The sequence below is a fragment of the Eleutherodactylus coqui genome, chromosome 11 (genome assembly GCF_035609145.1).
Source record: "Eleutherodactylus coqui strain aEleCoq1 chromosome 11, aEleCoq1.hap1, whole genome shotgun sequence".
In the NCBI taxonomy this organism is placed as follows: Eukaryota; Metazoa; Chordata; class Amphibia; order Anura; family Eleutherodactylidae; genus Eleutherodactylus; species Eleutherodactylus coqui.
The window spans coordinates 96,148,794-96,167,325 of NC_089847.1; the positions used below are offsets into that span (position 1 = coordinate 96,148,794).

At 43.6% G+C, this 18,532-nt stretch overlaps 1 protein-coding gene across 2 annotated transcripts in view; it reads right to left on the bottom strand.

The window, feature by feature from the left end:
- The window catches only part of LOC136582236 (serine/threonine-protein kinase BRSK2), a 158,194-nt gene that overhangs the window by 35,406 nt on the left and 104,256 nt on the right, over positions 1-18,532 (bottom strand). For both annotated transcript variants that reach the window (XM_066583117.1, XM_066583116.1), the window contains exons 9-13: positions 16,425-16,456; positions 15,689-15,853; positions 7,188-7,285; positions 6,947-7,097; positions 4,717-4,777 (exon numbers count right to left, since the gene is read on the bottom strand). In XM_066583117.1, coding sequence (XP_066439214.1) covers positions 4,717-4,777; positions 6,947-7,097; positions 7,188-7,285; positions 15,689-15,853; positions 16,425-16,456 — 507 coding nt within the window. The remainder of the gene's footprint in view (positions 1-4,716; positions 4,778-6,946; positions 7,098-7,187; positions 7,286-15,688; positions 15,854-16,424; positions 16,457-18,532) is intronic.

Consider the following 18,532-nt stretch of genomic DNA (forward strand, 5'->3'; position numbering starts at 1 on the left):
CGGGTGTACTCGGACCAATATCACACTCCTGCGAATCTATGTGTGAACGCGATGCATTGCATCTATGTACATGTGATTTTCACGTGCGTGAAAAAAAAAAAATCGCAAGTGCTTCCAATAGTTTCAATGGTAAAAATTACATTGCACTTGCATGCAAATTGCATGGCATACTAGTGTGCTACAATAGGAAGTAATGGGCGATTCCTTGCAAAGCAATCGCCCAAAAGTAGAACATACCGTAATTTTTCAATTTCGCAGCATCGGCGCTTATTCAGACGACCGTATATCGGCCGGGTTTTCATGGCCAGCCGATATATATGGTGTCCCTCTCTGCAGGGGGAGAAGGCTGGAAGAGCCGGGAGCAGTGCACTGAGCTCCCGCCCCCTCACGACTATTTGCAATGGGAGTGGGCGGGGTGGGGGTGTGGCTAAGTTCTGAAACTTTGCCCCGCCCCCTTCCATTGCAAATAGTGGCGAGGGGGCAGGAGCTCAGTGCACTGCTCCAGGCTCTACCAGCCTCCTTCCCCTGCAGAGATGGACACCGTATATCGGCCGGCCATGAAAACCTGGCCGATATACGGCCGTCTGAAGCCGCCCTCACTATGAAAAAAAAAAAAATCGCTCAGGTGAATAAATACACTGAAATCAATGTGCTATTTTCACACATGAGTTCTGTCCATATCGCTATCAGATGGAATTTGCGCGTGAAAATTGCCCGTGTGAATGCACCCCGAGATTGACTTTATCTCCACACAGGAGAATCTGTAGTTTAGGTTTGGGTGGTTCACCAAGCAAGGAAGTATTTTGGGTAACATTGGATGAATATACAAAAAAAGTTATATTTCCTTCATTTTCCCCATCCTCTGTTCTGATGTCAAACTTAAAAGGAACTTGTCACATTGAAAAGTCTCTCAGATCTGCAGACAATGAGGACATTTATATAGCATTTTATGCCCGTTTCGGCAGAACTGAACAGAACTGAACATTGACTATAATGCCCCCCCATTTCCGCCAAGCTTCCTAGCTTTTTTTCTGGTATTTTGAGACGCATCTGTAACTGAACCTCCAACTGGAGGTTCCAACGGAGATGTGAAACCAGCCTAATTGCTATACCATATTCCCGAAAAGGTGGCATGGCTTTCGGATGGACCAACACATTTCTGTATATTTTCTATACTTTACACCAGAAACTGGCGGAAATTATGCCCCAAATCTACGCCAGATCGTAGCTAGCATATATTTCTGTGTAGGTGCATGAAGGAGATGATAGTTGTGTGCCTCTTCATACAACACGTACATCGAGCACCAACAAAACAATAATTTTAGGACCTGCCTATGTCACAGCGGTCTTAATAAATGCCCTCCAATACGTTATAGAGCAGGAGTAGCTGAAAAGATGGATATATATTTGTGGGAAAAACTGAGAATAAATTGTGATTTTTTTGATAATTCCCTGCTCATTCTGGGCTCAGGAGTCCAATGTGTGGTCCTAACCAGTAATCGTCAGCCTTCTTCTATGAGTTTGCCTACAGAAACAGCTGGCAATCACTGATTAGGATTAGAGATGAGCGAGCACCCAAATGCTCGGGTCCGCGTTATTCGAGTCGAGCTTTTTGTAAAATTCGAGAGCTCTACTCGAGTAACGAACCCCATTGACTACAATGGGAGACTCGAGCATTTTTGTATGTGAGACGCCGGGTGCCGAGCTTTTTTCTCTCTCTTTCTCCCCTGCCTGTCAGACGAAAAATGGGGCAGGGTCGAACACGGCTTGATGCTCGTTCGAGTAACGAGCACCATCGTGTACGCTAATACTCGAACAAGCATCAAGCTTGACAGAGTACGTTCGCTCAACTCTAATTAGGATCATGTCGGAGGAGTTACAAGCAAATACATAACTTAGATGCGGGTTGGAGGCGTTTTCTTTGGGAGAACCAGTGTGAATGTTTCCTTGGCCTGACTGTTTTTCCATCTCCTGTGTTGAGCGGTGAGATATTTTTAATTTGACATTTTCAGAGGATTTGACGTCGTTCCCCATTTCACCTGCTCTGTAAGGAAAAATAAGCTAATTTGGTTGAGCATTTTCAATGTGACAAGTTCCCTTTAATTCATAGCCAAAAATGAAAAAAAACACAGATTTGGGGAGGTCCTAAATTAGCACCATCTGTAAAAAAAAACTTTTGTTACAGTTTTAAGCTATAGATGTACATTTAGTCCTTTATATGTTTTTTAAAAAAATGTAACTGGTAAATATGACTGGGAGCGTCTAGAACAATAAGTAAGGAGGATTGCTAAGTGTATGCCTTAATGCATAGATGCATATGTTCTCATGGAAGCATGTACTGAATTACATACAGCGCAATTATAACAGTAATATATACAGTCAGAAACATGGATAGTTTTCATTTATCCAGACATGACTACGAGCCAGGCAAACCCAAAAATGGAATATATAAAGTACTATCTAATGGAAACTATAAGGAACTACAGTAAAGATAAGTGAGCATACTTGCTAAGGCACATTACTCGAGCGAGTAGTGCCTTATGCGAGTACCTGCCCGCTCGTCTCTAAAGATTCGGGTGCCAGCGGGGGAGAGCGGTGAGTTGTGGGAGTGAGCAGGGAGGAGCGGGGGGAGAGAGTGAGAGAGAGATCTACCCTCTGTTCCTCCCCGCTCTCCCCTCTGTTCCTCCCCGCCCCCCGCCGGCACCCGAATCTTTAGAGACGAGCAGGGAGATACTCGGCTAAGGCACTACTTGCTCGAGTATTTACCCTTAGCGAGTATACTCGCTCATCTCTATAAGGAACCTAATAATATAACATGGAGTAAACTCTAGGTTCATTGCAATAATTGTAACTGTCAGGATGACATTATTTGAGCTGCTCATGTGAACTGACCCCACATGGAAATGATCACTTCGCCCATTTATTACCAATAACCCTAATTAGATTATTGGTATTACAAATTTTGAATACAGCTGCCAATACTTGTTAGATTCCTGTTGGCCAAACAATAGTTCGGCTGATAGCTATTTCTGCTGATTCCACCCCATATACATATACGATAAGCATACATGTGTTTTGCAGGTAGTGAGAGGTAAAAGCTGCAGCCAGACACTTCAGGCAGCGGCTTATCTCTCGAGAACAAAAGGACTGGGCAGTAGAAAACCAAATGCACAATTCTAATCTCTTTCAAAATCTGTTATATTGGGAGAGTCTGGAGGCTGCCATACACATGAACGGATTCAGGTGATCTATATCTAATGTGTATGGCCCGCTTAAGATCTCAGGTAACACTTCTATTATAGATCAGAGTTATAGGTTGCTCTTGGCCCACTCTGTGCCTCTAATCTTTAATGGAAGCACAAAGACTTTTATTAAAGGTAGCTATTAGAGATGAGCGAGCATACTCGCTAAGGACAATCACTCGATCGAGCATTGTCCTTAGCGAGTACCTGCCCGCTCGGAAGAAAAGGTTCGGCTGCCGGCGGCGGGTGAAAGGTGAGTTGCGGCAGTGAGCAGGTCGGAGCGGGGAGGAGAGAGGGAGAGAGAGAGATCTCTCCTCCGTTCCTCTCCGCTCTCCCCCGTCGCTCCCCGCCGGCAGCCGAACCTTTTCTTCCGAGCGGGCAGATACTCGCTAAGGACAATGCTCGCTCGAGTAATTGTCCTTAGCGAGTATGCTCGCTCATCTCTAGTAGCTATGATTAAAAAAATACTGAGGCATGTTCCAATGGACTGACAGATTATGGAAGTGATGCTTCTAGGGTGGACTATTGTGCTGTACAGAGGCATCATATGGTACTACACAGAGCACCTACAGCTTTACCATATAGATTGGGTCCTAATCTAAAGGCTAGAGGTCCACGATGACTTTCGGTTGGAGAAAGAAAATTCTTGGTAAAATTGTGGTATTCTTGCCCCTTGTGTTGTACTTTCCCCAATAGAAAATATCACCCAACTAATCGCAAGCGTTATGACATGGTCAGAACTCTTGCAATCAATGCAAATCACCTAAATAATTTCAAGACTTCGCATGAGTAGTGGCAGTGCCATGATTCTTCTAGACGGGGGCCATGGAGTCCTAAACTATATGTAGGTGTGCCCAGCTAGTATTCACATTATCTACTTTCTGCCATTATCCATGTCACACAGAGAGTCCACAAATGCACGCACATGCTGATTTGACTTGAGTTACTGAGCCACAATTGGTAGCCATGAGTCCTATGTTACCCTTATACTAGTAAAATATGAATTTACTAAAGTGAAAGTGATGAAAACCTGTAAAATGGGTCCAATGTCACTTACTTTTTGGTATATGTTAATGTTCTTGACGGTTCTACATAAATATATGATGACTGAGTATTGTATATTATTTGAGGTCGAGGTTGAAAGACTATGTCAATATTTTATATAGTATTATACGTTTTATGACCGCACAGCTTAGTAACTCAAGCAGCATATGCATGCATATGGTATACATGAAATATAGCGTTATACATAGAGTACATATTACATCAAAGGCATGTAATAAGGATGACTAGAACGAGCATGAGTTGACACAAGAATGCCTCCCGTTATGAGCAAGTTATAGTGATTGTACAATTGTATGGAAGAACAACAGTATGTGGTATCATAGCCCCTACTGGGTATTAAATAAGGGGTGAAAGTGGGAAAAGGCAGGGAAGAAATAAGGAGCAGAGGAATGGAGAAAAGATCACTTACCCTGGGACTACTGATAGGGCTGGTGGAAAGTCCTGAGGAAGCACCACTGATAGATCGCGACCTGAAATGAGTTAAACAATATATCATCATCTTTTCCATTTTCTTCTGTTGCTACTTGGATTTCAAAGAAAATACTCTTCCCAGGTTTCTCTTTTTCGCTAGTGTCAACTAATGGGCCTTTAAGTGTCTATAACCTGAAAGTCCATTTATTCTGATCCTTAGAGTGGAGTCAATTACAGTAACCAAGATACATTTTCATGAATTGGTCTCTAGACAGGGCTTAGGCAGCGTACAAGATGGGACTAAGGGTTTTTTAAACAGTAATTAAGGGGGTTATCTGGGACTTAGATTATCCTAAGCATAGGTCATCAATATCAGCTCAGTGAAGGTCTGGAACCCCCCACCAATCAGCTGTCTGAAGAGGCCTCGGTGCTCGAGTGAGCACTGCTGCCTGTTCTCTGGCCTGTAATGTTATGTTCAGTGTTGTATGAATCAAACAAGTTGCACCCTATTTTGGGTCAAACTTTGCTAAAAGTTTTGTTTGTGGCTTTCCTGAACCTCATCCAAGTTGGTGGTTCCTCTTCTTCTGTGGCTCAGTGGTTAGCACTGTTGCCTTGTGATGCTGGGGTCCTAGGTTCAGATCTGACAACATCTGCATGGAGTTTGTATGGTCTCCTTGTGTTTCATGATAATCACCTTTATTTAATCCCAGCACTGCAAGGCAGTAGAGCTAACCACTGAGCCACCGTGCTTCTTCTTCCTCAATAAGTGTACGCACTATATAAATAAAGGTGATTATTGTGAAGAACAAACCACCAGGAGAACATACAAACTCCATGCAGATATCCTTGGCCGGCTTTGAACCTAGGATCCCAGCACTGCAAGGCAACAATGCTAACCACTGAGACACCCTGCTCCTCCTCCTCAATAAATGTATGCACTATATAAATGAAGGGGATTATTATGAAGAAGAAACCCACACAAATCCAGGGAGAACATACAAACTCTCTGCAGATGTTGCCCTTGGAAAGATTTGAACCCAGGACCCCAGCGGTGATTGAAACTAAAATTCATAGAACCAATCAAATTTTTCAAATGCTCCCTCTGGTTGCGTTCATGAATTACATGTCTTTTCTGCAACCCAGTCCCATTGAAGTAAATAGGATGGAGCTGCAATACTAGGCATCACCATACAAAATGGATGGTGCTGTTTCTCGTATACAGTGAGGAAGCTGCAGAGCTGACCAGAATGTCATAACCCATAGGACCCCCACTAATCTGATATTTATGACCTATCCTGCAATATTTTAGTCCCAAAATAAACACATAGGAAAGACGTTTTTATTTGTTTTTCGCAAGTTTTGTGAAAAAAAAGTCACAAAATTTGACGCACGGTCTATTCTAGCTATAATTAGCGACTTTTCTCTGCACTCCTCACTGATAAACTTTAGTTTAAAGGTGACCAAACACGTTAGATAGAAGTAGGTTGATGATTAAACCACCACTGAACAAACGATCATCTGATGAACATATTTTACTTTGTATTGGGCAATACAGTCATTAAAACTGGCCATACATGTTTAATGACACTGGGCGATGGATAGATGATCTTTTTGGGAAGGTTTTTTGTCCAACTATGAGAAAAAAGTCAGTTATCAGTTGTTTACAACAATTGTTCGTTGTTAACCTTCACTCAATATAGGACTCTATAGTGGAAATTATCCATTTTCATTAACTTTACTCTAATGTACTCTATAGGGGCACCTTAAGACTGGCGTATCAAACATCCATCTTAACCTTTTCCAATCCACTGTCTGATGTCTTCCTACATTCTGATTGAAGCTTGTACAGCTCCAATGTCAGAAGATGTCCGACAGGGTATTCTTACCGTCTATTGCCAGCCACACTGCTATCTGAGCCTCTCTGGCGCACACGCACTGGCTTTAGCCAGCAGATGGCATCATTGTATAACAGCAAAAAAAGAAAGCCTTTTAGGAAACCCTGAATTCAAAATTGGATTAAAAAGGGTTAATACAGTAAGCAATATTAACTGCCCGGAACAAAACACTGGCTGTGAACCAATGTTAAAGCTACGAGCCAGGCAAATGTGGTATTAGGATGCTGGCACCGGTCAATAAATCATGATGCCCGTAGTTAAAGCTAGAATGATCCTGCTAGCAGGCTTCTTTAAATTCCCCATGTGGTTTATGAAATGAGAGATCAGATTTACCTCTGCCCATGCTGTGCCATCTCAATAGCTCTGCGTGCAGGTACTGGTGAGCCGCCATCTGTTCCACTAAGAACCTCCATAGATTTTCTCTCTGGCCTTCTCTTCCCATGACGGGTCAACATGGGGGAGTCCACTCTTTTTCTAGGGGGGTCTGTAAAAGAATAATTGAATGGCTGAGAAATAAAACATGGCAAACTAAAAAGGAACGCTAAAAGAAATGAAATGAATGCGGATAGTTTACCGATGTCTGCTCTTGGAGGGAGGTCTTCATCTTCTTGGCTGGGATACCTCTCCTTACGATCCAATAGTAAGAAGTAAATCATCTTCTCCTGGTTCTCTCTGAATATTACAAAAGAAAAGGTTTAGACGAAGTTCAGCTTTCTCTTATAAGAAGAATGTGTTACTTCTAGTGCTTTGACTGTGATTCAATTTATTTAACTCTGTCCAATCCACTGTCTGAAGACATTCTGATTGAAGGCTGTACGGCTCCGATGTCGGAAGACGTCCGGCAGGGTATTCTTACTGTATATTACTGGCCACTCTGTTGTCGGGGGGCCTCTCCAGCATGATCCATACTGCAGTACTGTCTCTAGCCAGCAGATGGCGCCATTGTATAATGGCAGAAAGAGAAACCCCCCCTAGGAAACCCTGAATCCAACATTGGATTGCAAAGTGTTCATGGATAAGAGATACATTGGCGAAAGACTTGCAGATTCATTGATATTGATAGCTGGTTAGACTTCTACCTGTCCTTGTACCCACCCCAATTAGTATATATCATATTTCTCTTTGCACTTCGCTTAGATTACTCTGACCATCAAACACACAGTTATCAGCTCGTCCTACACCACATCTTGGTTCCCTTCTACTCCATATTGAAGACGTTCTTTGACTTTTGGCTAGATACGTATAGGCTAAGACTGCATGCACATTTCCATGCTCTGCTCCTTCTGGAATGACTAAATACAGGAACAGGGTCCAGCTTAAGGGCGCCTACCCACTGGCGTTTTTTTTTCCCTGCGAAATTCGCAGCATTTTTTTTCTGCAGGGGTCTATGGGACTTGTAATGTTAACCCCTTAACGACCAGCCCATAGTGTTTTTACGTCCTCCCGAAGTGGGCTCTATTCTCTGAGGACGTAAAAACATGCTTCCTGCAGAGAATAATGCCCCTCGGGCTGTGGACGTGACAGCTCCATGCTGTCGGTGTCCGCAGGTAGCTGACAGCATGGAGCTGTCATCCCGGGCTGTTCGGACACCCCCCCGGCATTGCGATCGGCGCTATGCAATGGATAGCGCCGATCGCAAAAAAAGTAAATAAAAGTACACAAAAGTTAAAGATTCAGCTGCTCTGATGGATCGGATCCATCGGAGCAGCTGAAATTACTCACCCATGTCCGGCACGCTGCTCCCCGCTCTCCTGCCGCTCCGGGGCCGGAAGCCGGTCTTCTGCGCATGCGCGCCAGGCGGCATTACGTCAGCCGCATGCGCAGAAGGCCCGGCGGCGCGGGAGATTTAAAATCTCCTGGCTCCCGGCTCCTGTAGGTAGCCGGGAGGCAGGAGATGTCGGCGGGGACTGCGGTGAGCGGTCCCCGGTACCGCGATCGCCGTTATCCAATGGTTAGCGGCGATCGCGAAAAAGTTAAAAAAAAGTTTTAAAAAAGTCAGTTTTACCTCCCCTCATGGATCGGATCCATGAGGGGAGGTGAAAATACTCACCCCTAGTCCTCAGCGGTGTCCTGATGTCCCGGGACCCGAATCCCCGTCTGCGCATGCGCGCCCGATAATTGACATCGGGCGCGTGCACAGACGGGCTCGAGCCCCGGGGAATTTAAAATCCCTCTGCTCCTGGCTGCCATGTGTAGCCAGGAGCAGAGAGATTATACCAGGGACATGATCACTGCCATCCAATGGATGACAGTGATCATGTAAAGTGAAAAAAAAGTGTAAAAAAGTTAAAAAAAAAAAAGTAAAAAAAAGTTTTTAAAAGTTTAAAAAGCATACATTTCATCTCCCCTCATGGATCATATCCGTGAGGGAGGATGAAAGTACGTACCTAAGGCCCCCAGATTTATCCGCGGACCTTACCACAGCTTCTGCACCCGCGCCCGTCGCCAAAATGGCGGGAGCATGCGCAAAAGCTGTGGATTGCCAGGATAATTTAAATTCTCCCTGCTCCTGGCTACAAAACGTAGCCAAGAGCATGGAGATTTAATGGGGGTCCGCGGTGAGCGGTTCCTGGTCACGTGTTCGCCATTATCCAATAATGCCGATCACGTAAAAGTAAAAAAAAAAATTTGAAGTTTCATCTCCCCTCACTGATGCGATCGGTGAGAGGAGATGAAACTTTTTACCGGAGGCCTGCGTATTTGAATCCCGACGCGATCTTCCTCCGTGGACCTTCCAGGATTCTGCCCATGCGATTGCCGGCAAAAAGCCGGACACATGCGCAGGAGTCAGGGAGCCCAGGAAACTTAAAATCTCCTTGCTCCCAGCGACCAACGGTCACAGAGAGCCTGGAGCAGTGACGGGTGGCCGCGTTGAGTGGTCCCCGGTCACGTGATAAAAAGGTAGCGATCTACCTTAGGCCGGTCTCACATGACCGGATAGGAATTACGGATTCCGCATGCATCTGATTCGCGGTAATACGCAGATCAATCGCATTGGATTACACAATTCCGCTCACATTAGCGGGTCGGAATTGCGTAATCCACTCGCAGAAAAGAGAACGCAGCAGGTTCTATTTTACTGCGGATATCGGCAACATAGAGCCCATTGTGCTCCGTGGTCGCGGATATACCTGCAGCCCATACGAAACTACATTGTATACGGGCTGCGGGTACCCGCGTCATCGCTAAGCGATGGTGCGGGAAATACAAACAAAGGTGTACTGTGCATGACCGCCTGTGTGAGTAGGCAGTTATGCGCAGTACATTACGCAGCCGTACGCAGGGTCACAGCCAGGCTCACAGATGGGATCCGCTGTGGGCCTCCGCAAGCGGATTCCGCCTGCACCCACGTGAGCCCGGCGTTATCCAGAGCGCTACCTGTGATATGTATTTTACAAAAAGCCCCGGGAACGCTCGCCTTCCTGCAGTTCCAGGAGCACCTTGTTGAGCGCCTTCTGTGTGAGACCGCCGCACCTCATCAAGCTTACGGAGACTCACGGAACGCCACTTTTTACACCCCATACCCGTCACTGAGGTCATGAAATACCCCCAAAAAGCATGAGAGGAGGGGGGGGGGGATACCCGGTTTTATTGCCCCATGGGCCCATTCCAACCAGCCTCCGTAATTACCCCTGTCTTCGGAAATACTACACAGTTCACATTTTTACTTTTATCTAAGATTTGCGAACGCCAAAAAGGGCGCGGAGGGGGGGGGGGGGGAATTTTTAGGGAGTGAATCTTTATTCTGTACAAATAAGCAATGGGGCCTGGAATTTATTCAGTTGTGCCCTAAAATCCAACAGGTGTTCCGTCCTTTATAGGCCTTGCCATGCGTCCTGTAAGTAGATTAGGGCCACAATGGGTATGTTTCTGAACTCGGGACAAACGGGGGTATCCATTTTGGGGTGAACGTCTTCATTCCTATGTGCACTGTACAAAAAAACAGTTTTTAAATTGAAAAAATTGCCAAAAAAATTGAAAATCGTAACTTTTTCCTTCTGCTTTGCTTAGATTCATTCAAATATTGTGGGGTCAAAATACACAGTACACCCCTAGATGAATTCGTTAAGGGGTCTAGTTTTCAAAATGGGGTCATTTGAGGGGGTTCTTTATAGTTTTGGCCGCTCAATGGCTCTATAAGTGGGCAATGGGGCCTGAAATTTATTCAGTGGTACCCTGAAATCCAACGGGTATTCCTTTCATTGTAGGCCTAGCCATGGGTCCTGTAAGTCTATTAGGACCACAATGGGTATGTTTCTGAACACGGGACAAACAGGGGTATCCATTTTGGGGTGAAAGCCTTCATTTATATGTGTGCTGTACAAAAAAAACTGTTTTTAAATTGACACAATAGCCCAAAAAATGAAAATCCTATTTTTTTCCTTTCGCTTTGCTTGAATTTATTCAAAAACTGTGGGGTCAAAATATGCAGTACATCCCTAGATAAATTCGTTAAGGGGTCTAGTTTTCAAAATGGGGTCATTTGTGGGGGTTCTATATGGTTTTGGGCGCTCAAGAACTCTACAAGTGGGCAATGGGGCCTAAAAGGACGTCAAGCAAAATCTATGTTCTGAAAGCCACCGATTACTCCTTTTATTTTGGGCCACGTTGTGCATGCGGACATAAGATTAGGGCCACAATGGGTATATTTCTGAAAAGAGCACAAACAGGGGTATCCATTTTGGGGTGTAAGTCTTCCTTCATATGTGTGCTGTACAAAAAAAGCTGTTTTTAAAATGACAGAATTGCCAAAAAAACAAAAATCCAAATTTTTTCCTTTTGCTTTGCTTGAATTTATTCAAAAACTGTGGGGTCAAAATATGCAGTACACCCCTAGATAAATTCGTTAAGGAGTCTAGTTTTCAAAATGGGGTCATTTGTGGGGTTTCTCTATGGTTTTGGGTGCTCAAGAACTCTACAAGTGGGCAATGGGGCCTAAAAGGACTTCAAGCAAAATTTGTGTTCCGAAAGCCACCGGTCGCTCCTTTCATTTTGGGCTCCGTTGTGTATCCAGACATAAGATTAGGGCCACAATGGGTATGTCTCTGAACACAGGACAAACAGGGGTATCCATTTTTGGGTGCAAGTCTTCCTTCATATGTGTGCTGTACAAAAAAAGCTGTTTTTAAAATGACAGAATTGCCGAAAAAACGAAAATCACAATTTTTTCCTTTTGCTTGGTTTGAATTCATTCAAAAACTGTGGGGTCAAAATATGCAGTACACCCCTAGATAAATTCCTTAAGGGGTCTAGTTTTCAAAATGGGGTCATTTGTGGGGTTTTTCTATGGTTTTGGGCGCTCAAGAACCCTACATGTGTGCTATGGGGCCTAAAAGGACTTCAAGCAAAATTTCTGTTTTGAAAGACACTGACTCCTTTCATTTTGGGCCCCGTTGTGGACTCAGATATAACAATAGGGCCACAATGGGTATATTTCTGAACACGGAAGAAATAGGGGTATCCATTTTGGGGTGTAAATCCTGATTTTCATGTAAACTATAGGAAAAAAATATGTCTTTAAAATGACAGATTTGCAAAAATATGAAATTTTACTTTTTCTCCTCTAAATTGAATTAATTCCTGAAAAAAAACTGTGGGGTCAAAATACTCATGACACCCCTCAGTGAATACATTGAGGGGTGTAGTTTTTAAAATGAGGTCATTTGGGGGGGTATCTATTAATCTGACACTCACGAGCCTTTCCAATCTCGGCTTGGTATAGGAAAACAAAGTGTTCCTCAAAATGCTAAAAAGTAATGTTAAATTTGTACGTCTCCTAAATAGTTTAAAAAAAACGAAAGTTTTTCCAATGTGCACCCAAAATAAAGTAAATGGGTGGAAATATAAATCTTAGCAAAAATTTCTATATTATGTTTGCACATATTTAAGATATTGCAGTTGGAAATGTGAAAAAATGACGATTTTTTCAAAATTTTCCCAATTTTGGCGCTTTTAATAAATAAACACAATTTCTATCGGTCTATTTTTTCCGCCTAAATGAAGCACAACATGTGGCGAAAAAACAATGTCAGAATCGCTTGGATATGCAAAACCTTTCTGGTGTTTTTCCATGTTAAAGTGACACATGTCAGATTTGCAAAATTTGGCCTGGTCATTAAGGCGCAAACAGGCTTGGTCACTAAGGGGTTAAAATCGCGATCGCGCAAAATCGCAATTTACCGCGATTCGCGGTAAATTGCGATTTTGCGCGATCGCGATTTTAACATTACAAGTCCCATAGACCCCTGCAGAAAAAAAATGCTGCGAATTTCGCAGGGAAAAAAAAACGCCAGTGGGTGGGCGCCCTAAGGCTTACATGACATATTCCCAGAGGAAAGTTTTGTAAATTTTTTCCTTATCTTCTGAGCTGGATCCAAAATCAAGCGTCATGCAAACATACAGTAAATGTCCACTTTTGAACACCATTAAATAAAAATCTAAATAGGTTCAAAGTTCTGTGCTGTTGTAACTCTGTTTTTTTCTGATGCAAAGCTCCAAATTCCCTGCATTGACATACATTTAACACATACATTCTAGCTGCCTCCAGCCACCCTACAGGGAGTTAGAAGGATAGTTCTTATCATGTTGGCCGATCATGACCATGGTGACAATATATATGTGTAGTGTTCCTGAACTATCACTACATGGGAGAATTAATATTTCTGGGGCACTGTGTATATATATCTTCAAATGTATTATGCACTGTAGTACTGTCCTGCCTTGAAGGTGGTGGCTTATGCAGAGTATAGTTTAGAGTGATATAAAAGAGTCCAGTATTTTGGCTTCCCAGAGTTCAGTATCCAGCAGTGGGAGGAACACAGTTTATAAAAGTGCTTGTAGTGATCTGGAAGTTTCAGTATGGAGGAGAGCAGTGTAGTGCAAGCAAATAAAGCTAGTTTAGAGATCTGAGACTCATGCACCATGGTGAAAAAACACCACAATATGCAGTACAGATACAGAAAGGCTATAGAGTCCAAAACAGTAGTGAAAACCCCCTAACAGGCAGTATGGAGCACCAAGGGACTAAAGCCACCATCCTCAGGACTGGACTTCAATTGGATTGTAAAGTTTTGTGCCTACATTAGCTGAATGTTTAACTATTATGCTTTTGGAATAAGTAAACATGAGTTGAACTCTTTTCCCCATCCGTACTCTGTGGACTCTTTCTTTCACTTGAGGTTTGCATAACACTATAGAACCACGCCATCACCTTTTACCATCACCCCAATATTTCACTGTGGTAGAGCAATTTGGGCAGCACCTCACTCATCTCCAGCCACTGTGAGACAGGGAACCAGAACCCTCAAAACATTTCCCCCATTCCGACCTACTATCACTCCTGTACACGGTGGCCAGGAGTATGAAAACAGCCAAGCAGGCTGTGCTACTTTATTTCCGTAAATTCTATTCATGGCAGCTATATGTCTTGAATATGACATTTTTCACTATTTTTTAACTATGCAGGCTCTATCCCTACTTTTTAGTTTTCTCTGAGCTGGTGGGTGGAGGCTACTCTTATAATATCTCCATAGACTGCTCTTGGAGAAAACAGCTGATACTGCTCACTAACTCTCTATAGCACACACAGAGAAATAACATTAGCATGGAAGAAAGTGTACAGCAGTAGATACAGCAGTGTAGATGTGATTCCAGTAGCTGTGGGACAATTAATTGCTTACTATTAGCTACAGAAGTAGCGTCTGTGTAAGTCTCTCTTTTGCTAGATATAAGATTAGCTATTATATAACTCCAAGTTATCTCAAAGTGCACTGGCTATTCACCAGTATGCAGTAAGTTTCATCTGATGGTGGCTGTAGGCAGTCAATATATATGTTTAAAGGAAACCTGTCACCAGATTCATGCTGCCCCCAACTGCGGAAAGCATGAACCCGGGACAAGTATGCACAGTGCGTCATAGATGTTTTATTCTACATGATGCCAATGAAGAGTGGCCGGAGCGGCCCGCCTCCGTGACTCAGAACTCCAAAGTATGTTTATCCTGAAATGCCGTACTGTTTCAGAATAAAATATTCAGGGGAGCAATGGGCATATGTGTGCCAGGTTCATGCTGCCCTTGGTTTAGGCAGCATGAACCTGGTGCTGGGTTCCCTTTAAATCTCTGGCTGTGTAGATGATTTGGAGCTCTGATTGTTATAAAAATATATTAGGCAACTAATCAGCATGCAATTTTGGACCATAAAATGACATTATGAATATTCCCTTTAAGTCTGAATTTGCCTCTACAATGCAGATCACGATACTTTCATATCTCAGGATCACAAAAGAAGCCATTAGCACTGATGAGGTAATAGGTGAAGGACAAAGTCTGGCTACAAATAGATCTTACAGACATGAATCACTACAGTTGAATGGGAGCATCAAATCTTAAAGAAAAGCGAGTAAAGGAGTGCATATAAAAAGATATTTCTAGATATGTGCAATTGGTCTGTCCCTAATAGCACGATATTAGAAAACGAGGTCTGCTTATTACCAAAAACGGCACCACTCTTGTCCATGGCCTCTATCTGGTATTGCAGCTCAGTCCCATTAATTAAGGTTGAATTGCAATACCAAACGCAGCCTAAGTACAAGAGGGGCGTTGTTTCTGGGAAAAACGTAGACTTTAATTGGTCATAGGAAGTGGTTAAATATACTAATACATATGGACAAGCATAAGTCAAACATGATTTTCCCATGTTCCTAGAGGCGGCTTCACAGGGGCATTGCACAGAGAATAGAATTGCTTTCATTGGGTTTGTTCTCATTTCCTGATTTTGCAGGTGCACACCAAAGATCCCCATAGAAGTCAATGGGGGGGGCGGGGGTGCAAATGTACAAGCAATGCGCAATTCTGAACACATCTGGAACTCATTAGGCTAAATAGCCATTAGAATTATGGCTCGTTTGCCTGCCGTGCGCATATGAACATACAAGCACAAAAAGTACAGGAAAATGCGCACAAAAAAGATTAATTCATAGTGCAAATACGTTGCGCTGAGTCGCATACGCCCGTGCGAAGGAGCCCTAATTGCCATTAAACTAATTTACAATAGAAACACCAATTTAGACTCTTACTCTTCAGACAAGAGGTCCTGCAGTAATTTGTTGCGGTCTCTAAAGCAGCCTAGGGAGTGCATACTTTCCAACACATCAGGGTCCACATCTTCCAGTGACGGCAAAGACCCCATCTGTACCTTCCTTGGAACCGCCTGCTCTGGTTCGGGTTCATTCTTCCCCCCACTGTATTAAATAAAATCAATCTTGTTATAGTGCCAACTTATTCCACAGCGTTAATTCATTACCCCCACCAAGCTGGGTACTCATTTTACCGACTTTGGAAGGCTGAGTCAACCTTGAGCCGGCTACCTGAAGCATGCAGGGATTGAACTTGCAACCTTCAGGTCGCGAGCGAGAGCTTAGGACTGCATGCTGCTGCCCTAACACTCTGCACCACGTATTAAACCAAATGTTGAGCATCATGCATGTAGACATAGCTATCTGTGACAACGCTTCATGTACAGCACCATCTGTGAATGTGCTATATGTACGCGCTGCTGCCAACCATCTATCTGTCAGTGAACGTGATATACACATACAGCAATCTGTCACAGTCACTAGTCTTCGTTTGCATGCATATCCTTCTTCTGATGACTACACGCTGCTAAGAGTTTCATCTAGGACTGGCTCACAGATCTCTGTCATATATGAACATGTCATACGCGCCAAACACATCATGCAGAAAATACGGCTAATATAAAGGTATATACACAAGCATACACATAATGGGATGGGCTATGGTTTATATACTCACATGTACCAGCTGTGCTTCTGAATGTTTTCTAACTGCAAGGGAAAAAACATAAAACTAACACATTCATGCTAGCAACAAATGTGATACAATGTAAGGTATAGAAGCCATTCTTCATATTGGAGCTCACCTTATAGATAATGTAAGGCTGCTGTCACATCTGCCGTGGGGGTTCTGTTTTCCCACTCTGTTCGGAAAGTAGGAAAGGGGAATCCCCTACCTGAACGGATTTGTCTTATGATGGAACCGAACGGCGCCGAACAGACCCCGTTGACTATAATGGGGTCAGTTCGGTTTCTGCTCAGTTGCCCGGCATATTACTGGAAGAAAAAGCGTTGCATGCTGCGCTATTTCTTCCGGTGTTTTATGTCAGATCTGCGGCAGAGGTTCCAACGCCGATGTGAACGCAGCCTAAGATAAAGACATCATTCTAATTATGATGAAATAAGACCTGAAGTGATTCTGAGTGCCGCTTCTGCAACATAAAATTGGAGAATCTTGAGGTGAGTATCAAGATAAGACTTTATGATGTTAAGCCCTTGTTCGCACGGGCGACATGGCATCGCCGTGAGAAAATCCCAGCGATATAGATTGCTGGTCCGTGCGATATCGCTGAGGTTTCTCGAGGTGATACAAAGTTGCGCCACTTTTTAGCACCACACGCAAACATTTTCGGGGGGGGGGGGGGGGTGTGTGTGTGCTTGAAATAGCCGTAGCTGTAGAATTTTTTTTCTTAAAAAGTATACATCACCTAGAAGCTCTGTCCAGGGTTCTGCTGTATCTTCTCCCCGGTCCCCAGCACTTTTTTTCATGTTTTCTGGGGAGGTATTGAAAAATCCCCTTAGCCAATCAGAGGCAGCGTTCGATGAAAGGCTGTGATTGGTTCATCAAGCGCTGGCTGCAATTGGATAAGCGGCAGCCAATCAGAGGCAGCGTTTCCAGGAAGCAGGGATTTTTCAATCCCTGGCAAGAAGAGTAGTGCTAGGGACTGAGGAAAAGATGTGCCGGAGATGACAGCACTTCTAAGGTGATTTATACTGTTTTTTTTTTTTTTTAAATTTCAGCTAGGACCTAGGTTATGGCTTTGACAGTAGGTTTTCCTGCTGTCAATGTTGCATCGCACCGCACGAAAATCGTGTGTAGGGTTTCACATGGGAATGTAAACCACTGAATGAGAAGTGAATGATTCTCAAGGATGATCTGCCTGGCTACACTAATGTGAAAGTCATCACCAGCTCATTCCCTCGGGCAAATCATGCATTTCTCATAGTGTGTAAAAGGGCCATTAGCTGTAGAAAGGTCATGTGTCTAATGGACGAAGATATCGCAGGCCGAGGAAGAGGCTGCAGAATTTGTCCAAGCGCCACAGCCCCTTCAACCCACTGATCAGCAGGTGTGCTGGGAACCAACCCCCACCAATCTGATATTGGTGACCTATACTGAAGATAGATCATCAACATTTTAGTCCAAGGTCAACGTATTTCGGGGTTGGACAACTCCTTTTCTTCAGGACAAATACACCAGGGTGCATTTATCATGGGGGGACTTCCCAGCACAGAAACACATTGACCTTACACCTTAATTATAATAAAGTATACCTTGATCTTTGCCTCAAGATTCTCCAATGTTACTTAGGATATGAGGCACCTAGAATCACTCTTCATCCTCATTTTGTAGTAAATATGGATGGTCAACAGAACCAACTACTGAAAGGACGTGAGGCTGCAACAGTCCTAATGCGGTAGTATGTGTTGTGCACTGAACGTAACAGCCCCTAGTCAGCATAACTGATCAAGGGTACCAGGCGTGGCACACACTTGCCCCCCCGCCAGATTTCTGCCCTCCAAAGCGCTGTTCTTTTTTCTCTTCTGCGGCTGACTATCCATCATTCTCATCATATAAGAGGATGCTCTTGATATTTATGACAAACAATCTAAGAGTACGTTCACATGTAGCGGGAATGTTGTGGATTTTCCACGCCAAAATCTACCGCATTTCTGCTATTTGTGAATGTACCGTAATAGGGAATATAGGAATATTGCCATACAGATGATAAAGAGTTGAAATTATTAATTTGGGACTCTCTAGTTTGTTCATCATAATAACTGTTT